Raw genomic sequence first — 27,631 nt, 5'->3', positions numbered from 1 at the left:
CACGCCTCCAGACCCAGCTGATGGCAATCAGGCCTGGCTGGACCCTAGGTTTCGTAGGCAGGAGAGACAGGAACAACAGAAGCAGGGGTGGGGCAGGCCTAGGAAGTTCTGAGTCATGGAGCCACACCCCACAGGATATAAAAACAGCGAGGGCTACTATGCCTCTTCATAGCAGGCAAATCAACTGCTTGACTAGAGCTGAAGTACTGTTTGTTGACTCATCAGCATCAAGGGAGATAACAGAGACACTTGGCAGATGCTCGCTAGCTTACTGCCAGAGCTGATAGTGCTGGCTAATTAAACCATCGCTCAGAAGGAGGCGAGGGGGACAGAACACTTTCCTTAGGGGCTTCTTTTCAAGAGAACCAGTGGTGGTATTCAACTGGTTCTATTCGGTTCAGACAAACCTGTAGCAGCAGCTGCAGGACGCTCCGTCCACCCGCCCGGACGTCATCATGTCCTGTTTTTGACACTCTGCGCATCCACAGAAGGTCCTGTGCATGCATGAAGGTAGCGTGCGCACTCCCATTTGCGAACCGGTAGCAAAAGTAAGTGAATACCACATCTGAAGAGTGAACTGCAGTGAACAAAGAACAAAACAACAACAAGGTTGAACAAGATCATCCCTACAGTGCAGACTGAAAATCGATTTAGGCCATTGGGTTTTATCTCCTTGAGTAAAATAATGTAACATTAACTGGGCAACTTGTTCTTGTACCAAACCTGCTATCTCTTAGGAATACGATTCTCAAAAGATTTTCTCTGCCTGTTCTATATCTACATGTCAAATGGTTTTTCTTCTACTTTACAAGAAGCATGTGAATTCTAGTTTAGATCAGGACCATATGCACGGGAAGGGCCGGTAGAAACTTGTCATGAAGTTACTTGTTTTCCAAAATCTCTTGCTAGTAGATCGTTTAAAAAAATAATGGTGCCAATAAAATTCCAGAGACATTGGGGGCAAAATTTAGTCAGATGATAAATCAAAAATTACCTGGGAATGATGATGTTCTAGATTCAGAATATATCTATACTTCTGTCTGCTGTCTCTCTGTATCTGTCTGTTTGTCTGTCTCTCTCTCTCTTAATTAGAGGGGGCAGAACTAAACTATAAAGCAGGGGTGAAATCTACATACCTTCCTTACTGGCTTGGGAGTGTGTGTGCTTGTGCGAATCACACATGCGCACAGATCTTATGTGCATACGCAGAAGGTAAAAATCACATTACTTCCTGGTTAAAACTAGGAAGTAATGACACCCGGCCAGGTGGCCGGAGGTTTGCTCTGCCAGTGTTACCGGATCACCGAACTACCAGTTGCAATCGCTACTGGATCACGCGATCCGGTCCGATCCGGTAGCATTTCACCCCTGCTATAAAGATATTGTGAGATTTGGGCAATTCGGTGAGTTTTTGCATGAGAATGCAATAGTCATGTAAACTTTCAGATATTTTTTTTTTAAACATAAGGTGGGGGAACGAGGACTCCAATGGATGTCCTGCTATTTGCAAATGAAAATTGCTATTTGCAAATGAAAAGTCATCACTGCTGGTTCTAGGCAGCATTTTAGAAGCGATTTTGTCTTCTTACTATGGCTAAGAAAAGAATGAAGAGGCCCAAAGACTTCTAGCTGGCTTTTCTGCCCAGGGCAGAACTAAAACACAGCATCTCCTTTCTTTTAATCCAGCACCTTAATCACTACATTAAACTGGCTCCCTCGATTATATCAGCAACCTCAGAATGGAAAGAGAAATCCTGTATGTGCCCCCTTAAGTAAACAATCCTCAGGGATAAACTGTAATATATTTAGAAAGTAGATGGATTCTGCTAGCGTGAGGTAGATTTAAGGCTCATTATTCCACCTAGAACTCGGTTGCCTGGCATTGGATTATTATTTTTTTTAAAGTGTTCCTCTTGCAAATGATTTTGCATCCCCCATTTCAAAACATAGAAGGCATCATCTTATCTAACTTAAAGCCATAGCTGTTTTTCTGCAATTGCCTGAGGTCTAAGCGTGATGGTGCAGATTGTGCATGAAGTCTGTTTAGGCGGGTTGGGTTTATACATTATTTATGTGTCATCCTGTATAGATATTGGGAAAAAAGTCTCAGTCATAAAAGCTGACAAAGCAGTCCTCTACGCAAGGGACAGTGTCAATAATAGGTAAATATGTCAAAAATAGGTAAAATCAGCTCTGAGTTGAAACAGACACATAGAGAGGCAACCATATACCTAGCTTTCTTAGTGATGGCACAGAAACAGTTTAACTCTAGGACTTTAGCTTTATTTCAACGTTCAGCTTAATCTGCAGTGTTGCTTGAATTCTTGGGCCGTCTTTGTCATCTTCCATGTAACTGCCAACGAAGTCCAACCTGCTTGAGTTTTTGATATCAGTCAAGAAGCTCCCTATATTACAAAAGTCTCTACCTGCCTTTTTTACATGCTTTCAAACTGCTAGGTTGGCAGAAGCTGGAACAAGTAACGGGAGCTCACCCTGTTATGTGGCACTAGGGATTCGAACTGCCAAACTGCCAACCTTTTAATCGACAAGCTCGGCGTCTCTTGCCCACTGAGCCACCGCATCACTCTGCCTGTCTGTCTGTCTGTCTGCCTGCCTGCCTGTCTGTCTGTCTGTCTCTCTCTCTCTCTCTCTCTATATATATATATATATATATATATAGGTCTTTGGTTATTCGGGTTTTCTCCCGCGTAAAATTGGAAGTATTTTACACGGGAGAAAACCTGAACAACCAAAGACCTATATACAAACACCCGTGAAAACCTCAGAAAACATATATATATATACACACACACACATATATGCATATGTACACACACACACACACACACACACACATGAGGATCGTATCATTTGTCTTACTGGGAGTGTAATATAACAGGGACAAAGTGATAGACTTCTTGGAAGTTTCACTCACTGAATTCTTAACTCTAATTCTGGAATTATCCAGTTCTCCCCCCCACCCTTGGTATTGTCTTGACTTAAAATTCTAGGGAGATTGTAAGGTTGCTTGTAAAAGATATGAAGTTAATAAACATAAGAGAAACATTTCTGTTCACTGAATAGCGGGAAGCAATTGACTCTAAACCAAAATTTTATCCACCGGATAAAACTGGTGCAAACTTCCCTTGAGAAATATATGGTTTTATTCCTTGGATTCTGTCACTTCTGAAGTGTTTTGCCTTGTTTAGTATTCCTAAAACATACTAAGACATAGTTCACTTGTTACCATTCTTAACACTCATGCAGAAAATATGGCAAGTTTATTGGGGGTAAATTATTTGATTCTTCTGTGCGTATATAAATTTAGTGTCTGGGAAATTTAAACTCTCACTTGACATTACAGATCAATTCCATCTCTGAAAGTCATGTTGGCATTACTTAAACAGAGCTTGGTGTTTAGTGTGTGTGTGTGTGTATGCATGTGTGCATATCTCTATATATATTATTGGTGGAGTGTAAACCCATTAATCCTACAGAAGAGAAGGAATTCAATATCCAAAGGACTCAATTGCCAGTGCCCATTAAAAGAATGTGCTCCTCAGCATGAGAGAACGGATTGGAATGGTTTATATAAAGTCCAGAGTCTAGATATTATTTTTAGTTTTCTATATCAAGATAGCAGTTTGCTCGTAACAGATTTAGCCTATTAGTGAAATAGCCAGGCTTCAAAGCAATTACTTGAACTTGCTTTGTTCCTCATGTTAGATGCTTCATTAACATGCTTCCTTCCGTTGGTTGTCTTTAATCGTCTAATGTCATTACATTTTTCTCTTTTTGCAGTTAAAAAAAAGAAAACCATGTAGAATTTAATATAATGTGGTTTTGTGTCATTATCACTTACGTTGCATTTCAGGGTTTTAATGGAGTATGTCAGCTCTGAAGGAAGGCTCAATTATGGGAAGATTGTGACTATGAATATTATGTATGGAAAACATACGCAGACCAAATAAACAGATATGTGTGCAAATGTGAATATACTCACACAAACCCACATACACACTTTATTATAGTTTTTGGGCAGTCATGGGCTTCTATGTTGTATCTATATGGGATAAAAAATAAACATTTCATTGCAACATTATAATGCAAAGTATCCATCACAATGTTGCACACAAATATGTAGTGAGTAGACTTTGTATCTGGTATCATAATGCAGGTTTCATCACTTTGACAAAATTGTAGTTTGCTCGAGACATCTCTGTGCCGGGGTGAAATCCAGCAGGTTCTGATAGGTTCTGGAGAACTGGTAGTGGAAATTTTGAGCAGTTCAGAGAACTAGCAAATATCACCTTTGGCTGGCCCCGGAGTCAGGTGGGAATGGATATTCTTCCCCTGGAGTGGGGAGGGTATGGAGATTTTGCAGTATCCTCCTCCCAGGAGTGGGGTGGGAATGGATATTTTGCAGTATCCTTCCCCTGCCACGCCCACCAAGCCACACCATGCCCACCAAGCCACGCCCACAGAACTGGTAGTAAAAATTTTTTAGATTTCACCACTTACTCTGTGCCCAGGATAAATTAAAATAGATCAGGATGAAGGAAAAAAAAAAAAGAACCAGATTAGTTTAGTGGAGAAGGCATCAATCTAGAAACCAGGAGATGGTGAGTTCTAGTCCCGCTTTATCCATGAAAGCCAGCTAGGTGAATTTGGGCAAATCAACAGGAGACTGAGTTCTAGTCCCGCCTTATATAACAAAATCTGCTGGGTGAGTTTGGTTCAAACACCAGGAATCAGTGAGTTCTATTCCATCCTTAGGCATAAACGTGGGGCCAGTCTCTTTGGACCGGTCACTCAGTCTCAACCCAACCCACCTAACAGGTTTATTGTTGTAGGTAAGATAGGAAGAGGAAGGTGTGCTGGATATTTTCAACATCCCTGAGTTATTTGTAAAACTAATAAAGGTAGGATACAAACAAACAAACAAACACACACACACACACACACACAATATAGATAACAAGTAATAAAAAAGAAATATCATGAGCATATTGGCATAAGCCAAATAACATTTGGGCCCCAGTTAGATCATAATTGGGCCAAATTTGAAAGGATCGTTTGGCAGTTTCTCTAAGAAATAAGACAAAATTTGGCCACGCTCAGGGGAACATTTTGAAGATGTGACTGCCAAAATAAAAGACATAGATAATGGGTCAGTTCTACTAGTCCATAACAGGGAAATATATGTGGCACAAATATAATAAACTAATATTAAATCTCAAATTATACTTTACCTAATATACAAGTCCAGACTTAAAGTCCTATGGAGCATTACACTACTTTCTAAGACTACAGATGATAAAACTTTAAAGAAGACTTCATTACTCTATCCAAGAGTAGTTAAAGAGGATATATATATATATATATATATATATGAGTCTTTGGTTATGGTTTTCCCCGTAAATTGGAAGTGTCTTGATGACGTTTCACGAAGTCTCATTCGTCATCTTCAGGCTTCAGCGCTTCTGGGAGCAGCTGGAGAAACCCAATAACCAAAGACCTACATACAAACACCCGCGAAAACCTCAGAAAACAAATATATATATATATATATATATATATATATATAAATTTCAGCTGAGAAAGAATAAAAAATTCACCAGTATAAGTGACATTGAATTCAAACAATTCTACTTGACAGTTTCAAATAAAACATTCTTTGCCTACCATTTTTAAACCCAGAGATAATTTGCCATATCCTCTCCCGTGGATTACATCTGTGTGTTTTAATGGTTTTTATTGTTTTTAATATTTTGTGTTTATGTCTTGGGGTTATTTCTGTATTGTTTTTGTGTTTTTTTTATCTTTATAAGCCCTTCAGAGTCATGTAAGTGAGATGTGATAATATACAATATATAAAATGAATGAATCAATGAACGAACGAAGGAATGAATGAACTGCAAATTCTGTTCAAATTTTGCATTTCTACACTGATTGAATTGATAATTGATAGGTGCTAAACCTATTGGAAAGAATTTATGCTGGTAGTTGACTATTAAGAGCCAAATTCTTGCTTCAGCCCCAATCAAACCGTATGGCTGCATTTTATTACATATGAAGTTACTAAAAAAAACTCAGAGAATTCTTCAATGGGCACCTTTAGTTTAATAAAATTACACTTATAATCTCCTAACTGGTTATGTTCACTGGTATATAAATAAATGTGTTTCAAATACGTTTTCAATGTTCCACAAGCGGGAAAAAAGGCACAAGCTGAATGTCAGCTTTGGAAGCCATATTAGGCTAGAAGCTTCCATGCTGCCATTTTCTCATGTGTGGGAAAGTAGGAGGGCGGATTTAGTAGAGGGGTTGTCTTTAGACATAATAGCATTCTTCCTGTCAGTCAAGGTCAGGTTGATCCTGCATCTGGAGAAGGAGTGGTCGGAGGGCTGTCTCAAGATGGGACGGTTGGTGATTGGAGCATGTGATCGACTGAGGAATAAGGGGATGGTTTTGAGGTGTTTTGATTTACTGAGGGAAAACCCGGACCTCTCAGATTTGGGTTTTCCCAGATGTGCCAGTTTACCTATCCTAGTAAATAGAACTTTGAAAGATGCTTGCTTTGGAGTTTTTACTTGGAATTGGTTTTTTCCCCCTGACACTGGAATGAATTTGCTTCTTCAATATTTATTGAATATCCACCAATTATTTCTATTTATGGTTTGAATTTAGAATTGTTTGCACTGCCTGGATTCAATGAAATTGCTGGATGAATTCCCAATTGCATGTAGTTTGGCTTTCAACAGAATCCTTTAAACATCACCAGGAGTCTTCAGGCATAGCTATCAAAACAGATTAGGGAAAACTGAGCAAGTTTCAGATCAAATAACGGATGACTGGGCTCCCACTGCTGAATTCTGAAGGGGACCATTGAAACACAGTGTTTATCTTTTGACAGTGCAGTTGTCACAAAGCTGAGTCCAAATCCACACAAACGTTCATTTGGATTGGCCAGGAGGAAGCCAAGAGAATGAAAAAGGGAAATGGTGAGCATTTCCAAGAGCTGTGGCAGGATTTGAAGAAAAGAAGTCAAACAAGTCCATACTGTTTGACCCATCAGAATGTCAAACGACTTTCGCTACTGGATGAATAATCAAAATAGTATCTTAAGAATATTGAAAGAAGGGCTACCATTTTTTTAAAAAAAAGGTCACCCTTGCCTCAAACTCATAATTTGGCTGCCTGTGGCCTTTCGAGTGCGCTTTAAGGTGCTGGTTACAACCTTTAAAGCGCTCCATGGCTTAGGGCCTGGGTACTTACGGGACCGCCTGCTGTTACCACATGCCTCCCACCGACCTGTGCGCTCTCACAGAGAGGGACTTCTCAGGGTGCCGTCCGCCAAGCAATGTCGGCTGGCGGCCCCCAGGGGAAGGTCCTTCTCTGTGGGGGCTCCCACACTCTGGAACGAACTTCCCCCGGGTTTACGCCAAATACCTGACCTTCGGACATTCCGTCGCGAACTGAAGACGCATCTTTTTATTTGCGCGGGGCTGTCTTAAATTGAATTTTATTTTTTATCAATTTTTAAACGGGGTTTTTAGTATGGGAATTTTTTAATTTTAGGCTAATTTAAATAAGTTTTTTAAATGGTATTTTAATCTGTATATTGTATTGTTTTATCTTGCCTGTACACCGCCCTGAGTCCTTCGGGAGAAGGGCGGTATAAAAATCAAATAAATAAATAAATAAAATAAATAATTTGAGTTCACCACTTTGGGTTCTTCTGTCAGGGTAATGAAGATTTAAAGCTGACCAGCCGTTGTATGGCTATTAAGCAAGATGATGAACTGAGGATGAGTCAGCAGGGTTACTGCCACTTTAAGAAGTTGCCTATATAAGGGAGGTCATGACAGGGCATCTCTCTCTCTCCTCGTTGTATTCTATCTGCATTGTAGCTCTCTGTGTAGAGGTGAAGATTGCTTGCCTGGTATGTGCCTACCACATGTATGTCTGTATATACATGTAGAAGTCTTGTATATAAACCACTGTTTGTAATGACAAACCTCTGTGTCCTGTATTTTGCTCCTGGGTTGTCTCAAAATAGTAGTCACACTGTAAACATTCTGACTTCTTCTGTTTCTGGTTAAAGTTGGTGATGAGTTGTGTCCTTTCAAACTTAGGTCTAATTACCAATATTCTCTAGGCCAGGGGTCGGCAATCTTAAACACAAAGAGCCATTTGGACCCGTTTCCCAAACAAAAGAAAACACCAGGAGCCACAAAACCCTTCCTGTGCCTGTCTGTTTCCTGAGTGGCCACAAAACCAGCATATGTAGTTGAATTAAACATTCTGTTTTCTTCTGAAACTTTACTTTTCTTGGATTTATCCATGGTTGGCCTACCGGGAGTTGAAAAATTCAATAAATCATGTACCGGCAGGTGTCGCACATTGGCGGTTGTGACTCATATTTTGAGCGACAGGGAGCCGCGGCAGAGGGATGAAAGAGCCACATGCGGTTCCAGAGCTGCAGGTTGCTGACCCCTGCTCTAAATCATTTCTTATAAGCTTAGATAAGAACAACTTAAAACATATATGTCATGTTGTGAGAATATTCCCAAAATCAGTATATCTTCTTATGTTTTATTCTAATTGGGGTAAAAGGTACAGCTAATTTCAACTATTACATCTAGCCCTAAATCATGTTTTTAAAAAAACAATGACTGGGTTGACATAATGCCAAGACCAATAACGTACCTTATCGCTTAAGGCACAATACAAGCCTAGCCATTTTTTCTACTAAGGACAAGACAGTGGTACACTCAGTTCAATGTAGCATAAGGTCCATCATGTCAAGTAAGTGACTGGTATTTTATCGCTGGAATGAAATAAGAGTCATTCACTGTATTTAAGAACAGCAGGATTCCATGAATGAACCCATAGCTCCGTTCTAGAAGAGAAATGGGACGCATACAAGGAGCATTTATTTATTTAGTCAATGCGTTCTACATGTCCAACACCAATTAACAGTGTGATATGATGAAAACTCCTTAAATGCATAATACATTGAAGATCCATTGCAAAGTGTCAGACAGCAGAGGTATCTATCCAGCCCCGTTAAGTAGAAAGTATTGGAACAGGAAGCAATATGTAATTAATTTTAGGGCTCTTTCTGCTGTCCAACTCCTTGAACCTTCTTCCTTTTAGCTTATACACCAAAATAGCTATTTCTTGCGTGTTTGCTTACAGTATCAACATTTTCCAGTTGCTTTTTCTCTCCACAGCAGAGATTCCACATATCTCAATAATCTACAGGAAACTTTGCCAACTGTAGCATGGAAATGCATGCTGCCTAGTTCTGTAACATTAATGTGGGCATATTTGCATTACAGACGAGAAAGCCTCAAAGCTCAGTTCCTGGACTACATGCTCAACTGAAGTTTGGCTACTGATAATGCCTATCCATTTGTATGCATATATATATATTTCCTAAAGATAAAAGTCTATCCAAATGTTCTGAAATGCAAAAATAAAAATCTGGGCGTCTTCCAGGCTTTTTCAATAATTAATTCAGAACATAGAAGGAAGAGAGAGCTTCTGTAACAATTTCCACATGAAATAAAATTTAAGCGGATGGTGTTTTTTTTGGGGGGGGAAATGCGGTTAGCAACACTTTGAAAAATCACAAATTATGCTTTGATCTCATTCACTACTCTGTTGTCCAGGCTCCATTCATTCCCCAACACACATCTGACACATGGCATAGAATAAAATTTCAGTTATGCCGTAAGTTAGAGGCTGTGGCTTCCCAAAAAAGCCTTTTCCCTCCCAGGAATATTTATAATAATCACAGAGTATTTCCCCTTCTTGTAGCCAATTTGGGAAGTCTCTATTGCATATGGGAATAAAAGTTTCCCGTATTTAAAGTAAATTTGCTTAAAAATGTAGTTTGACTGTAGCCAGTCTTTAACTACCTCTATACCAAGTTCATAGTCATTGTGGAAAACACTAAAATAGTAATCAAATCCGCAGCATGCATTCTTCCCTGTATTATAGATTGATGGGTACCCAATGTCTGTGTTTTCCTTGCTTGCTAAAAGAGCATGCTGTACATTGCGATGGTTTAAGAGATGTAGTTGTCATGACAACATCATGAAGGAAATACCACTGAGTCCACGAGACTGGAGTCCTGCACATATTCTTCTACCGGAGTCCAAAAGGTTAGCATAAGATGAGCATGAAACAAACAAACAGCCTGTACTACTGTCTCCAAACAGTAGTAAGAAGCATTAGTCCAGCATTTTCACTTAATTTAATGCTGTAAGAATGTTGAGTTGATTACATCCAGCATCACTATTTCCCAAGTCCTTAAGGTTCAGCTGAGACTACTGTCATTTCCCTCTTTGTTTTACACACACACACACACATACACACAAACACACAAAATCCCTTTAATATTTCTATTTTCTTAGCGTTTATATTAGTGTTATTTAGTATTACAATGACTAAAGATAGAAAAGCTATACTTTCAAAGCTAAATCTGATCAGCTTCTGTCTTTTTCCAGGGTCTTAAAAATAGCGGATTGTAATTAAGCTACTTTTTGGCTTGTTTATTTTAATAAGATAAATGGTGTTCAGCCGTATGTGCTAACTTGGCTACTAAGGTTTGTTTTACAAACTGTGATTCAAAACCTACTCGCATGGAGTGGTATGTAAATCTAGCCATTCATTGTTTTTATAGTATTCTATGCATTATTCGTTTTTGGTATTCATGCACTTTGCCAATGTAGCTTAATGCTATCAATGAATCTGGATAATGATCTCAATCTTAGTTAAAATTTGGCTTACTGGAATAAGTAAACAAGGGCAATTCTGTACTAATTAATTTTGAATTCCCTGGTTCCTAAAAAAAATAATAATCATGTGAATAATTTTATGAGATAATGGAGAGAATATTACTAGCAAGTTGACAGTGAAAACCGCTTTTTTGTGTGCAAGAGAATTAACATGTTCTATATAATTTCAGACCCATATCTGCAGACAATACAATGCTTTACTAATGGATAATTTACATATTTTACAGCTGATTTTCATCATCATCATCATCATCATCATTTTCTGACTTGCATTGTGCGGCTTTCAACTCTCTGTAGAGAGACCTAGAATCACTTCCTGAATAATAATCATAAAACTTGAATGAATAGAAAAATATAATGATTAAATGACATATTCTATTTTTAAAATTTTATTCAAAACAAAACCCAGCTCCATAGCAACATGCAATGAAGATCATTGGAACACGACTTCATTTATAACGTAGCAGGCAAAAAAAAGGGAGGGAGGGTCAAACAGATTGCAACAGGGGAAAAAATTAAAAGCGGCAAAGTGTAAATAATTCACAGCAAAGAGAGGACTCTATAACTGTTCACAGCACATGATACGTTCTTTACTGACTCGAGCAAATAAAATGCATTGAACAACTAAAATATATATTAAGCAAATAATGTGCCTTAAAACTAACAGTGCGGAATTGATGTTGAGAGAACTTGGCAGTTTAAGTTACCATTCTGTCATTTTAAAATCCCCACATGCTGCTACTCCAGGATATTATGGGAAATTACTAGGGTTTGCTTTCTCAATTCTCCATGTTCTGGAAGAAGGGTGGGATATACACTTGTAATCTTGGTCCAGTCCTAAAATAGTCCCCCTTTTTTCTTTCAGAACACCAGATCAAAAAACTGACTTTCAGAAAAGTCCAAAGAAGCAACTTGGAACTAAGGAGAAATTTCCTGACACTTAGAACAATTAATCAGTGGAACGACTCGCCTCCAGAAGTTGTGAATGCTCCAACACTGGAAGTTTTTAAGAAGAGGTTGGATAACCATTTGTCTGAAGTGCGTTAGGGTTTCCTGCCTAAGCAGGAGATTGGACTAGAAGACCTCCAAAATCCCTTCCAATTCTGTTATTCTATTCTAAAATCTCCAGAATGCCATGCGGGAAAGGAACATAGAACAATAAGGCTGAAAGGGATCTCTTTGCCCTATACCAGGGGTCTGCAAACTTGGCTCTTTTAAGACTTGTGGACTTCAACTCCCAGAGTTCCTCAGCCATCTTTGCTGGGAGTTGAAGTCCACAAGTCTTAAAAGAGCCAAGTTTGTTAGACCCCTGTCCTATACCACTCTGGACACATGGCTATCTAGTCTCTTCTTGAAAACCTCCAGTGAAAGGTATAAGAGGCCTAGAACAGTAGATACCATCTGTCCTATCTATCTATCAGTAGTTTCTATAGATAGATCTAGATCTATCCAGCAGTAGGTCTATATTTCCATGTACATCCTTAAGTATTTTTTTTACCCACACTATTTTTATTAAGACAGAAACAAAACGAAAATAACCAACGTCTCTTAGCCACAATAGCTTTATGTTCCGAATTAGGAAGCTACTGAAATTTGGTTGAGAAGGAAACAAATTCAAGGTTCAATGAAGGTCTTCATCAGGCTCCCCTTGTGGGCTTCCTGGAAACATCTGCATTTGCCAGCTGTGAAAAACAGGATGCTGGATTAGACAGGTGGATGTTTGATCTGCCCAGCAGGACACGTCTTCTATTTTTATATATCAGAAACTGTGTAACAATTAGAAATAGCAAGGAAGAGATATCCTACATTCCAAAGGGAGGGTGGCAAAATTTCAACCCAAAAGCACGTATTTCTAAATCGGTGATTAAGAGGCACTATTTCAGGTGCTGTTTACAATTCCCCAGCTATCATATTTTTTGGTGTATAAGACGCACCTTTTTACCCCCAAAAAGAGGGTGAAAATCTGGGTGCGTCTTATACACCGAATGTAGCCCCACCCACCTGCTGCCCCCCACCCTTCGGAGGTTGTCGGCTTTTGTGCGTTGCACAGCTGCGTGTCCTCATGAAAACGGTCTTGCATCTGCCGTGGCGTTTCAAAGGGCCACACTACATCTGATCAGCGCTGTAGGCAGCTAGTAGACCGGTGCCTCTATTTTCAAAGAAGGTAGACCAGTGCGCTCCCAAAAAAAGGCAATGAGTAGACCGGTGCCTCTATTTTCAAAGAAGGTAGACCGGTGCGCTCCCAAAAAAAGGCAATGAGTAGACCCGTGCCTCTATTTTCAAAGAAGGTAGACCAGTGCGCTCCCAAAAAACGGCAATGAGTAGACCGGTGCCTCTATTTTTAAAGAAGGTAGACTGGTGCGCTCCAAAAAAAGGCAAGTAGACCGGTATGGCTCTGCTAGGCAGAATTCTTTTTTTTCTTGTTTTCCTCTCCCAAAATTAAGGTGCGTCTTGTACTCCAGTGCGTCTTATACACCGAAAAATACGGTAGTTTTGTAAGAGGTCTTCTCTTGGTGGCCTTTATATCATGGAATTAGCTGGATACCCATGCTCCGCTATGAAACTATGTGATCGGGCTTGATAAAGTGACACTTACACCTTGAAAATTAATGAGTAGTTATGGATCGGCCTCTCCTCTCCCCTTCTCTCCCTCAGGCTTGCCCCACTGATCCTCTCCTCTCCCTTTCTCTCCCTCAGGCTAGCTACATTGATATCTCCTATCCCCTTCTCTCCCTCAGGCTTGTCCCACAGAGGCCTCTCCTATCTTATCCCCTTCTCTCCCTCAGTCTAACTCCTTAGCATCAGAGCGTTTTTCAGGTAGGGAGGGGGAGTAGAATGTCTAAACTCCCAGCCCGCAGGCCGGATAAGTCATGCGCTGGACACACCCAATGGCAGTTGAAACTTTTCAGGTGGGGAGGGGGAGTAGAAAGTCTAACTCCTTAGCATCAGAGTTTCTAATAATAATGTAAGAAATACTAATGATCTGATGGTCATTTTGAAAAATCCGTTCTTCACGAGCACCTAGAAGCCAAGAGGAACATACGTGCCAAATTTCAAATTTGTAGGTTGTACCGTTCTGGGGATTTCGTGATAACGCGTGAGTATTATTTTGCTTTTATATATATATAGATATATTACACGCGGAGTCTGAGAAGGCATCTTCCGTTCTTGAATTTATAAAGAACCATCCTTTTTCAATTGGGTTTTGGCTCCAGATGATTAAGGCATGGAGAGCGCTTCTTCCATGTACATTTTTTTCTTGCATCTCTAATTGGCTATGAATTTTATTATTTATGTGTATTGGTTTTGGTTTTAATGGCTGTGTGCGATCCAGAATGGTTAAGACCAGGATTGTTTTAATAAATGTTGCAAATTTAAAAATAATAATAAACTAGATTAGAGAATATATTTCCATTAAGATAATCTAAAGACTCAACAGTTTTGCTGGATTCAGAAATCACAATAAGCCTGTGCTGTTTTTTAAACATGGTTGAACGAACAAGGTACGGTAACTCAGATGTCTGAAGTTTGTATCTAAGTCTTTGGGAGGTCATCTTTAGCCTTAGCAGGACAGCATTCCGTATACCAGTTGCATTTACAATTCTGATACAATGATCCATTTTTTTCTTAGGTGACAGTCAATATTTCATGCTCTGAAGTGCACTCACTGGACAATAATGCTTCTTTTTAAAGGTATTTTTATATAGTTCTATTGCGAGGGGAACCTTTACCTTTACCTTTTACTTTTACTGTATACCGTATGGTTCTTTCAACATACTACTTTTTCATAAGGGTAAAGGTAAAGGTTCCCCTCCCACATATGCGCTAGTCGTTCCCAACTCTAGGGGGCAGTGCTCATCTCCGTTTCAAAGCCAAAGAGCCAACGCTATCTGAAGACGTCTCCGTGGTCATGTGGCCGGCATGACTAAACACCAAAGGCACACGGAACGCTGTTACCTTCCCACCAAAGGTGGTCCCTGCTTTCGAACTGCTAGTTTGGCAGAAGCTGGGACAAGTAACGGGAGCTCACCCCGTTATGCGGCATTGGGGATTCGAACCGCTGAACTGCCGACCTTTCGATCGACAAGCTCAGCGTCTTAGCCACCGAGCCACCCTTTGCATAGCTGAGCCAATCTTTTGCATAGCTCTATTTTTATTCTTCAAGGTTTTTTTTTTCTCTCCAATACTGACTATTTGACTTTGCTCCAGCTACGAAGCATGGGCTGTACTGAACAAGAAGACTGATGGTTGGCAAGAAAGAGAATTCTACAGCCCAGATTTACTCGCCCCAGACCATGCTCTTAAGAGAGCTGGAGAAGAAAGAATCAATTCTACTGCTTCCTTGGGATCTCATTTATATTAATAATTTCAAATTCATGCGCCACAGTGGGGAATAGAAACACTTGTTAATTCAGACTTTAAATCAGGGAACCTGGAAGACACTCAAGAAGCACATATCCGAATGCGGCTATCATATTTATGAAACACCCGAGGTCAAAAAGTGATGCATCTTACCTACCTCAAAAAACTGATTTTTTTAAAAAAAATGTCAAAATGTTCCTGTTATTTCTCACAAAATGAGAACAATACAGTCCCTGGTGCTGTTTTTTTTCTCCTCTTCCAGGAAAAGCAAAAAGCAAAACCAAAGCTTTCCAAACAGTGTGACTTGCTCCATGGACAGAGGTTTTTACAATTTAATTCCTCAGCCAAACCAAATTACTATGGCAACACCTTTGGTAGACAAGAGAAGTAATTACAACAGCTAAATCCTACTCTGTCTGCAGGTTCTTATACGAACCTTTCCCCATTCCCTCCAGCCCCCAAAATAACCCTGGGTATGTTAACTTCTTTTTTACAATTCAGTTTTCAAACAAAAACACTCCTTTTCTCCTCACATATTTTCTCAAGTCCTGGAAGGTTTTTTTCCTTCATTTTTTTGCCCCTTGGCGTACCTGTAGTTGGAAAAATAGGATGGAGAAAGGGTGCAGGAGGAATTAAGGAAGCTGATGTAAATTTGCATCAGTATTCTTGCAGAAAAGGTTGGATTTGAGACCGTATCCATCTCTTGGGTTCTGGTGAAGTTATCAGAATGTAAGGATAAATTATGGTTTTACAGTCAGAGATGATTTAAATCTTACTGGCAGACTCCTCCTAACAAGGGTAAGTCTGTAAACTATGCTTATGATAGGCTACTACTTAGGTAGGCTGAACTTAATCTAACCTGCCATAAAAATCTCCCTTAGCCTTAAGAAAAATAGAAAGGAAGATGTTTTGAATTTATTTGGTGGACAAACAAGGCTACCAAAACCTCCCAGAATTTTAAAACTTCACCACCATTCAAGTGTCAGTCCTAAAAATATCAGGAGCTGCTTTTCAACCTTGAACGGGTATAAAGTTTTAGATGAAGGAAAAGAAGCTAAACTTCTAGATTGAAAAAGAGCTAGCAGAAAAAAAAGCAAGAGAAGGCAACAATCTCATGCTAAGAGATATCCAAATAAAATCCATATAAATAGCCAAACTACTTATTACTTCGTGGAACTTTTTTTGTAATATCTGAGGCATTAATTTGCAGAAATGTGGGTTCTGTAGTAGCTTCTCTTGTGAGGAACATACTCATCTTTCAGTTGTGAGTCCCATCTCAATATGAAAAATATAGCACAATTACGACTGCAATGCAGTCTGTGGCTCAGACTGCTAATGCAATCTGTTATTAACAGCAGCTGCCTGCAATTACTGCAGGTTCTAGTCCCACCAGGCCCAAGGTTGACTCAGCCTTCCATCCTTTATAAGGTAGGTAAAATGAGGACCCAGATTGTTGGGGGCAATAAGTTGACTTTGTATATAAATATACAAATAGAATGAAGACTATTGCTAACATACTGTAAGCCGCCCTGAGTCTTCGGAGAAGGGCGGGATATAAATGCAAAAGAAAAAAAAATGCTTTAAGACAAAGGGTGCCTAATGCCAGGTCATACCTACCTAAAATGTGTGATCCAAGTGAATGATTAATTCTGCAGCATCACTGACCAAGTCAAATCCCTAGAGAAATAGTGAAGTTTATTTCTGTGTTCCCTTACCCATGCAGTAGGATGTAGCATCATTAGAAAGCATTTCAATATTTTGCTTTCTCAATTTCAAGGAACGGACATTGAAGAGTAGCAGTAATGACAACATTGGCAAAACAAAACTGAATGATTAAAAGTGCAGATGCTGTACGTAGTGAGTAGTTAAACTCCACCAAGAGGCTTCTGCCTGAAGTGCAACTCATATTGTGCAGATAACATTTCTGTTTCTCAAAAATAACTATCTTTTTATCCTATAGCAGGGGTGAAATCCAGCAGGTTCTGACAGGTTCTGGAGAACCGGTAGCGGAAATTTTGAGCAGTTCGGAGAACTGGTAAATACCACCTCTGGCTGGCCCCAGAGTGGGGTGGAAATGGAGATTTTGCAATATCCTTCCCTCAGGAGTGGGGAAGGGAATGGAGATTTTGCAGTATCTTTCCCCTGCCACACCCACCAAGCCACGTCCACAGAACCGGTAGTAAAAAAATTGGATTCACCACTGCCCTATAGCGACCTATTAAAGAGCCCAGAAGGTATATAGACACAGGAGAATATTTTTTAAATCTAGTAAAAATGAAGTTTATTTGTATAAAATGTGTAAACAAATTTGCACTGGTAGTGCAAGCCTATAAAGATTTATTTACCTTAGCAGTCCTCCTGTATTATCTCTATTGGCGTTTTGAGTTAAAGGAAAAAAAGGATAAAATGCCAAGCATTAAAAGACTGTGGATCAAAATGATCCTTACATTTTAACAATTTAATTAAATACCAACCTATCACAGTCGAATGTGGCAAAAACAAGATTCCTGCAATTATACGCTTCCAACGTGATTTATAAATATAAATTAATATAATTATTTCAGCTAAGACATGGATTTCAATTACATTTGGGGAATAAAAACCAACAATGTTACCTGTCAAAGTTTGCTTTTTAGGCCATGGTAGCGCATCATAAAGTTTTTCTCAGCTGAAGAATTCAAATTATCAGGGTCAAATTCAATTTCAAACATGGGTTTCTCCCCGTAAATTGCAACAGCAACAAAGGCTGCAAAATGGGCAGTAAGTCCCCACACTATAAATGATCTTTGATGCTCTGGGTCATTGTATTCAAAGAAATGTATCAAATATGGCGAGTGTCCCTTTGGTCTCAAAGGTACAGCACTGTGTTTCGCAGGGCGTATAAAATATTCCAGCGGTACTGAGAAAACGTGGCTGACTTCCTCTGGATTTGGTTGGGCTTGAAAAGTGTCTTCTATGAAGGCTACAACTGGAGTTACGACAGAATGAGTCTAAAGAGGAGAGAAGCAAAGTTACTCTTCCAATTCGCTTTAATTGAATTACTAAATAAATTTGAGGGAGGGGGGTCTCCAGGGTCTTACTGAACGTGAGCAAGAGACCATGAAAACAAATACAGTCTTTATTTTTAAAACTCTGAATGGAATCTCAATGTTTTTGAAGAACCTGGGGACAAGCCCTGTAGTACCTAAACAATATGTAAAGGTAAAGGTTCCCCTTGCAAATATGTGATAGTCGTTCCTGACTCTAGGGGGGCTCATCTCCATTTCAAAGCCGAAGAGCCAGCGCTGTCCAAAGACCTCTCCGTGGTCATGTGGCCGGCATGACTCAACGCCAAAGACACATGGAACGCTGTTACCTTCCCACTGAAGTGGTCCCTATTTTACTACTTGCATTTTTTATGTGCTTTCGAACTGCTAGGTTGGCAGAAGCTGAGACAAGTAACAGGAGCTCACCCTATTACGCAGCACTAGGGATTCGAACAGCTGAACTGCCGATGTTTCTATCAACAAGCTCAGCGTCTTAGCCACTGAGCCACCACGTCCTTATACTTTATTATATAATTTATTATATTATGTATATTGTCATTTTAATTAGTGCTTGCCAACAGTCTTATCCTCCGTGAATTTATTGTATCCCTTTTTAAGGCCCATTCAAAACAACTCACAGCTTCTTTAAAATACTTCAGACAAACAATACCTACTTTATCTATTCCAGGAACAAGTCTACAGATGACTTCCACCTGTTCAGGAAGAAGTCCCACTTCTTCTTTAGCTTCTCGAAGAGCTGTGGCAATTTCATCTGTGTCTGTTGGGTCACTTCTACCTCCTGGAAAACAAACTTCTCCTGGTGATGTTCTCAACTGGAATTAGAACATTAAGATTGTTGGTCGTATAAGCACTTTTCATACAAAAAAATCCATTTGGAGTCACAAGATGCAGTAACCACTGGGCTCCAACTATCGCATCATGCCAAGATGGAGTTCTCTTTTGCTGTTGTTAGTCGCAAAGTCGTATCTGACCCATCATGACCCCATGGACAACGCTCCTCCAGGCCTTCCTGTCCTCTACCATCATCTGGAGTCCATTTAAGCTCACGCCTGACTGCTTCAATGACTCTGTCCAGCCACCTCATTCTCTGTCATCCCTTTCTTCTTTTGCTCTCTCTTAGGAAGTCCATAATGGCAGTTTAAGACTAGCTGCACTTACAAAACCTTCAAATTGCTAGGTTCTACCATATTGCAAGATCTAAAATGGACAGCTAACATCAAAATGTCATCAAAAAAGCACAACAAAGAATGTTCTTTCTGCATCAACTCAGAAAGCTCAAACTGCCGAAGGATCTGCAGATCCAGTTCTATAGAGGAATTATTAAGTCTGTCATCTGCACCTCCATAACTGTCTGGTTTGGTTCTGCAATCCAGCAAGACAGACACAGATTTCAGAGGATCATTAGAACTGCAGAAAAAACAATGGCTACCCACCTGCCTTCCATTGAAGACCTGTATATCGCATGAGTCAAAAAGAGGGCTGTGAAAATATTTACAGACCCCTCGCATTCTGGACATAAACTGTTTCAAAACGACGCTATAGAGCACTGCACACCAGAACAACTAGACACAAGGACAGTTTTTTCCTGAGTGCCATCACTCTGCTAAACAAATAATTCCCTCAACACTGTCAAACTGTTTACTAAGTCTGCACTACTATTAATCTTCTCATCATTCCTATCACCCATCTCCTTCCACTTATGACTGTATGACTGTAACTTTGTTGCTTGTTATCCTTACAATTTATATTGATATTGTTTCATCATTGCTTATTTGTACCCTATGACTATCATTAAGTGTTGTACCTTATGATTCTTGATGAACGTATCTTTTATGTACACTGAGAGCATATGCACCAAAGACAAATTCCTCATGTGTCCAATCACACTTGGTCAATAAAAAATTCTATTGTATTCTATTCTAAAATCCTAGCTTAGACCAAGAACTAGTCAAATTTAAGAGTCACTGAAATCAATGGGCTCAACAAACTGAACTCCCATTTAGAAATGGGTATGCATAAATCCAGTGGGGTTTCATAGCACTCATTTCCATTTTAGATATACTCTCCAATCTTAAATTATACCCACACAGGGAGGACAAAGATCTAAATGTTAGGTCAATTGTTCTTTGCAATCTCTTGATCTTTGTCTCTATTGCCAGTCAGTGGAGTCAGTACCATCAACAAAGGAACTTAGCAAGCACAGACATGAACAAGACACACTTTCGTAATTTTTCCTATAATTGATGGTATCGGTTTTGAATAATCCAATAATCCTAAAGGAGCTATTGAATAATCCTAAAGCGGTTATTGTGAGATAACAACTGGGTGTGGGGGCATAAGTGGCTTCACACAGCAAAACAATGTCATAAACATGCTAAACATATATATGATGAGCAACTAAGCAAAAAAGTATGGGAAAATAGAAGAAAAGAAGAAATCAGCAAGTAGCAGGTTTTCCTCTTAACCTTCAGAAAATTAAGCTATTCTTCCAGTTCAAGGAGGAAGGAAGCAACTTGTTTTAGCAAACACATTTAACATCTTTACCTGGGCTACTGCTGAAGTCTCTTGCTATTTTGGCTGCTGGTGACAGATGAAAGAGACCCAAGGGAAATCAAGATGGTAAACATTCCCCTGTCCTCAGATATTCCAACTTTCAAATTTACTGCAACAAAATTTTAATTAATGGCTGTAAGAAAAGAAAGGCAGTGCTATATTGGATGGACTGATTATTAGTAGGGAAAAACAGAAGAGATTGCGATGTAAAAGGAAGTGAAAACTGTTAGGAGAACAAAGCTAGGTTTAAGTACAGGTAGTCCTTGACTTCAGTTTATTTAATGACTGTTTGAAGTTACAACAGTACTAAAAAAAGTAAGTTACGACCATTCTTCACACTTACAACTGTTGTAGCATCCCCATGGTCAGACACTTGGCAACCAATTCATGTTTATGATAGTTGAAATATCCCCGGGCAGGGGTGAAATCCAGCAGGTTCTGACAGGTTCTGTAGAACTGTTAGCGGAAATTTTGAGCAAGTCGGAGAACCGGTAGCAGAAATTTTGAGTAATTCGGAGAACCGGTAGCAGAAATTTTGAGTAATTCGGAGAACAGGTAGCAGAAATTTTGAGTAATTCAGAGAACCGGTAGCAGAAATTTTGAGTAATTCGGAGAACCGGTAGCAGAAATTTTGAGTAATTTGGAGAACAGGTAGCAGAAATTTTGAGTAATTCAGAGAACCGGTAGCAGAAATTTTGAGTAATTCGGAGAACCGGTAGCAGAAATTTTGAGTAATTCGGAGAACCGGTAGCAGAAATTTTGAGTAGTTCGAAGAATTGGCAAATACCACCTCTGGCTGGCCCCTAGAGTGGGGTAGGAATGGAGATTTTGCAGTATCCTTCCCCTGCCATGCCCACAAAACCAAGTCCACCAAGCCATACCACATCCACCAAGCCACACCCACAGAATCGGTAGTAAAAAAATGTGGATTTCACCACTAATCCCGGGGTCATTTGAATCCCCTTTTCCAACCTTCTGACAAGCGAAGTCAATAAGGAAACCAGATTCGCTTAGTACAAACTTAATAATTGCAGTGTTTCACTTAACAACTGGGCCCAAAAGATCGCCAAATGGGACATAATTTGCTTAATAACTGACTGGCTTAACAAAGGAAATGTGGGGCTCAACTGTGGTTGTAAGTCGAGGACTACCGATAGAAGGAAGTTCAAACAGAGATTGTATTCCTGCCTCAAAAGGAGACACTATCAGGGTTAGCTCTACTTATCCAGACTGAATATATTTCTATACATTTGTTCTCTCCTTTTATTTTAGCCTTTCATGTCACATGTTTCTAAAAATTATTCACCAAATTAATAGTGAAATTAGTTTTGGCTTTCATATTTACATACCTTCGTTGATCTAAGAGTGAAAAGAAGATATAGCTTTCCATCTTTGACCATCAATGGGATAAGAACTGAGGCCTTTGCTAATTGAATGTTGGAAAATTTGTCTCCAATGTCAAACTTCCTTAACTGCAGCTTTGCTTTTTCTTTTATGCTCATTCTAGAATAAATAAAAAGGAGCAAAACCTTTATTATAAACAAAACAGGCAAAAATATCACACTACGATAATGATACCTTTGCAAAAAGAAACATGAAAAATGATATTGTCAAATAGATTGCCTTTACTGCAAACAAAGAGACATACAAGGGCCCTTAAACATTGGATAACCCTTTTGAATTTTCAATACTTCTGTATAAACATGGCCTAAAGCATGATTTGTTCTCTACACAAATCCTAATGTTCGATAAAGAGAACCAATTAAATAAATAAGTGGAAAACATTACAGTTTTCATTTATTTATTAAGAAAAATAATCCAAAGCTAGTTACAAAACAGGACTGAAAGGTTCTCACTACAAGACATGTATTGGTGGTAACGGAATAATGGACTAAAACTTGTTGCAATGAAGTAAGATTTATTATAAAAAAAAGCAATATGAATCAGACACATGACCTTTGGTTTATGAGAAAAAAGCATGGCTCTGATAGTTTTACAGCTTAGTTTAATAATGAAATATTTATGTGGTCTTACTGGATGACGTTTCATTTAGATTAATAAATGTAAAATAATTGCCGCAGCGGATTCCAAAGAGCATCAGAAGAGGGGGAATAAAGATTCTTACTTGAGTTATACTAAGCCTTTAACTGCTGAAAAAAGGATCGTTTTTGAGAATTGCGTAAAGGGCCATGTTTGCATCCTTATACACTTCAAAGCAGGGGTGAAATGCTCCCAGTTCTGACCGGATGGCCCGAACTGGTAGCAATAGCGGGTGGTTCGGAGAACCGGTAGCAAAAATCCCTGCCCCCCACCTCCCCATGCCCAGGTGAGCCGTGCGATCATCAGAGGTTTTTTTTTCCCCAATTTTTAAAAGCATTTTTTCTTCGGCCGAAAAAATGCTTTTAAAAGTAAAAAAAACAAAAAACAAACTCTGATGATCGCATGGCTCAGCTGGGATTGTCAGAACCCTTTAAAAGCATTTTTTTCTACAAAAAGAGGCTGTAAAAATGCTTTTAAAAGGTTCTAGTGATCAGGCAACTCAGCTGGGACCATCAGAACTCTTTAAGAGCTTTTAAAAGGCTCCTCTGGTGATCCCAGCTGAGTTGCCTGATCATTGGAGGCTTTTAAAAGCATTTTTTCTACAACCTCTTTGGCTGAAGAGGTTGTAGAAAAAATGCTTTTAAATGTAAAAAAAAAAGAAGTTGGCCACGCCCACCCAGTCACATTAACCCCCCCCAAGCCACGCTCACAGAACCGGTAGTAACAAATTTTACATTTCACCCCTGCTCCAAAGCAACTTTATGGAATTGGGTACAGTTCTTGAAGGCCAGCATATAAATTTACAAAACCGTTTGAATTTAAACAGTCCCGCTCCTCATGGAGAACTAATCCAAATACATACATGGAGTCTCATTCAATCCCTTAGCAATAATCCTCAGTATCCTGTACTGCATTTTACACTTAGAATTGTGCATCTTGTTTAATCTTAGCAATGGACTGCCTTGAATAAAGTACCACTTAATTTTGAGTTAGGGTTATTACATTCTTCAGTAAGAGACTAGTTTTATCATAGACTAATGACCTTGTGCTGTGTTGTGAATACTTTCTAATAATGCTAACAGTGCAGAATCAGCATTATACAAATAAGTGCTAACTTTCGTCAAAAGCTGAATTCTTGAGTAAAAGGGGATTATTGTCTATCCAAAAATTGGTTTTGGGGATTATCCAAGGCTGAAAAATCCTCAATTTCAGCTCTTTAGGCTAAAGTGGGGGGTGGGGGGTGGAATCTCATTTATTTAGCAATAAGCTGTTAAACTCATTGGATCTTGGTCTATTCTGTAAATGGTGTATTAGATTTTAATACCACTTTTGAAAATATTTATATATTTTGTATATGTACAGTATATTTCTGTATATGTATGAGTGTGTGTCCAGAACAATTTCATGTACCTAAAAAAAAATGTTAGTACTCTATATGTATATATTGAATTGCTAATATCTCTCCTTCCTGGATTTTTAAAAAAAACATGTTTTGATATTACCAAATTGCGTCAGGTCGCTAAACCAGAATATAAATATGCACCTTGCTCATCTCTTTTCCTTGCCTGCAGGTTTTTTTCTAGAACAACAAAACACAAGAACAGGTTTTCCCCCAAATGCCATCGCTCTGCTAAACAATTAACTCCCACAACACTGTCAAATTAACTACTAAGATTGTATTACTATTCTCCTTCTCATCCTTACTAGTATCTATCTCTTCCCACTTATGGCTATATAGAATAGAATAGAATAGAATTTTTTATTGGCCAAGTGTGATTGGACACACAAGGAATTTGTCTTGGTGCATATGCTCTCAGTGTACATAAAAGAAAAGATACCTTCATCAAGGTACAACATTTACAACACAAATGATGGTCAATATATCAATATAAATCATAAGGATTACCAGCAACAAAGTTACAGTCATACAGTCATAAGTGGAAAGAGATTGGTGATGGGAACGATGAGAAGATTAATAATAGTGCAGATTTAGTAAATAGTTTGACAGTGTTGAGGGAATTATTTGTTTAGCAGAGTGATGGCCTTCGGGAAAAAACTGTTCTTGTGTCTAGTTGTTATGTGCTATAGCGTCGTTTTGAAGGTAGGAGTTGAAACAGTTTATGTCCAGGATGCGAGGGATCTGTAAATATTTTCACGGCCCTCTTCTTGATTCGTGCAGTATACAGGTCCTCAATGGAAGGCAGGTTGGTAGCAATTATTTTTTCTGCAGTTCTAATTATCCTCTGAAGTCTGTGTCTTTTTTGTTGGGTTGCAGAAACGAACCAGATAGTTATAGAGGTGCAAATGACAGACTCAATAATTCCTCTGTAGAACTGAATCAGCAGCTCCTTGGGCAGTTTGAGCTTCCTGAGTTGGCGTGTTGCTTGTATCCTTACAATTTACATTATTTCTATTGTTTCCTAGTATGATTTGATTGCTTATTAGTATCCTATGACTATCAGTAAGTGTTGTATCTTATGATTCTTGACGAATATATTCTATATTTTTTTTTATGTACACTGAGAGCATATGCACCAAAGACAAATTCCTTGTTCAATCACACTTGGCCTATAAAAGAATTCAATTCAATTCAATTCAATTCTCTACTCTACTCTACTCTACTCTACTCTACTCTACTCTATTCTATTCTATTCTATTGTAAAACAACCAATTTCTTTTTTTTTTAAAGAATCCTGAAAACTTTATTCTTAGAATCCTGGTACTATCAAGGGCAATACTGAAAATATTTTATATTTCGTATAATACATATTATTTTATATTATATACACATATATTATATTACAATTACCTTAAATTATATTATATATTACACTATATATTACATTAATTATATTATAATTATATTATAAATTTATATTTCCATTTTTCAAAGGAAGATAATAAATAAATAAATAAATGTATTTATTTATTTGTCAATCATATATAAGATAATAGGTAAAAGTATAAACATAATTTGGATACATGAAAAGAGTAAGTAAGAAAGGAATAATAGGATAGGGATGGTAGGCACGCAGGTGCACTTATGGCTCTCCCTTACAGACCTCTTAAGGAATGGAGTGAGGTCAACAGTAGACAGTCTAAGGTTAAACTTTTGGGGGTTCGGGGATGAAACCAGTGCAGTCAGGCAGTGCATTCCAGGCATTGACCACTGAAGTCATATTTTCTGCAATCGAGTTTGGAGCAGTTTACCTTGAATTTGTATCTATTAGTTGCTCGTGTATTGTTGTGGTTGAAGCTGAAGTAGTCATTGACAGGTAGGACATTGTGATAGATAATTTTATGTACTATGCTTAGGTCAGATTGAAGTCTGCGTAGTTCTAAGTTGTCTAAGCCCAAAATTTGGAGTCTGGTGGCATAAGGTATTTTATTTCTACATATAATAACAGCTGCCAGAATAGCATATGCACAGAAGTGGAAAAACGAGAATATACCAACAGAGGAGGAAGTGATAAAGAAAATCTTGGACTGTGCTGAGATGGAGAAATTAACAAAGGAGTTAAAAGAAAAAGAAGAGTCGGAATATTATATAGTACGGAACAAACTGTATAATTTCTAGAGACTAGAAATAGTAAATGATGAAAAAGGAGAAAAGCTTATATATACATGTATATAAAATGGCAATGCATGGAAGAAAATGAATAGTTAGAAGGATAGAAGATATATAGAAACAAGGGAGAATGGGACAAAAAAGAAAAATATAATTAAACGAAACAAGAGGGGGAATAAGGATGTAAATATGAGAAGAATAAGGAAACGAAGCTGATGTAAAGAAGGAATATATGCTTTATGTCAATGTATGTCATGTAGTGTTTTTTTTTTGTTCTTTTTTGTTAAAAAATAAAAAATATATGTTAAAAACAAAAACAAAAAACAAAAGCTTTGCAGAAATATATTTATTACATGTAAAAAAAAACTACTGCTCCCCTCCCCCCCCACCCCCGATTGAGATGTGCAGTCCGTATGTTTTTGCAATGTAGGAGTAGTTGTCGATTACAGGATAAATTTTATTTTTTTCTGAAACCAAATTGTTTGATGGAAAGTAGAGACAAAAAAACCTACTTTCCATCAAACAGTTTGGTTTCAGAAAAAAAGAAAAGAAAAAGAAATTATCCAGTAATCTACAACTACTCCTAAATTGCAAAAACAAAACACATCTCAATCAGGGCAAAGCAAGTTTACATAGACTTCTGTAACTTATTTATCTGTAGACTTATTTATTATTTCATAAATAAATAGCTAGCTAGCCTTAAAGTGCCAGTTTTAAAAAAAAAATCCGTGTGTGTGCGTGCGCGCGCGTGTGTGTAAAAACAATACATACAATGTAATATATAAACCAGGGGTCTCCAACCTTGGCCACTTTTAGACTTGTGGACTTCAACTCCCAGAAGTCCTCAGCCAGCAAAGCTGGCTGAGGAACTCTGGGAGTTGAAGTCCACAAATCTAAAAGTGGCCAAGGTTGGAGACCCCTGAATTATAAATCAATTCTTAGTCTCTACAGCAGTCTCGCCCCCTCCGAGACTCCATAACCCGTAATCCACAGCTAGGAGTGCCCACAAACGGGCGGCGAGTCTCCGCTTGTCATTACCTGCCCGCCTCGATATCCACAGCCGCCATCTTTTACTTTCTACAACCACGTCGCCTTTTCCTACCTGAGCGGGGCCTGTTCGCTCTTTTGACGTGGATTGACAGCCCCTCCAAACCAGCCCCGCCTCTTGCCGCTTCGCAGCCTCGCTATTGGATTGTTGGCTGAGAGGCGGAGTCGAATGGGAACCCGGCGGCTAATCGGGAGAGGCGGTG

At 38.8% G+C, this 27,631-nt stretch overlaps 1 protein-coding gene across 6 annotated transcripts; it reads right to left on the bottom strand.

Annotated features, from left to right (window-relative positions):
- NUDT7 (nudix hydrolase 7) lies at positions 1-27,631 on the bottom strand. 6 transcript variants are annotated; one of them, XR_009151951.1, is made up of 6 exons: positions 27,420-27,570; positions 22,123-22,276; positions 18,874-19,032; positions 17,789-18,163; positions 16,791-16,850; positions 9,962-12,493 (listed from the first exon to the last, which is right to left on the bottom strand). XR_009151951.1 is itself a non-coding variant. In XM_058155473.1 (5 exons), exons 1-4 carry the CDS (start codon positions 27,446-27,448, stop codon positions 17,792-17,794), a joined length of 714 nt encoding a protein of 237 aa, XP_058011456.1. In that variant the 5' UTR covers positions 27,449-27,570; the 3' UTR covers positions 1-577; positions 17,789-17,791. The 6 variants fall into 6 exon arrangements, 5 of the variants coding, with proteins under 5 accessions (XP_058011456.1, XP_058011457.1, XP_058011458.1 ...); XM_058155473.1 differs by lacking the exons at positions 9,962-12,493; positions 16,791-16,850 and adding an exon at positions 1-577; XM_058155474.1 differs by lacking the exon at positions 16,791-16,850 and having other exon boundaries at positions 9,963-12,493.

This window comes from Ahaetulla prasina, chromosome 12, assembly GCF_028640845.1.
Source record: "Ahaetulla prasina isolate Xishuangbanna chromosome 12, ASM2864084v1, whole genome shotgun sequence".
NCBI classification, from domain to species: domain Eukaryota; kingdom Metazoa; phylum Chordata; class Lepidosauria; order Squamata; family Colubridae; genus Ahaetulla; species Ahaetulla prasina.
The sequence above is the reverse complement of the archived record's forward strand: the minus strand, read 5'-3'. Positions and strand labels throughout refer to the sequence as shown.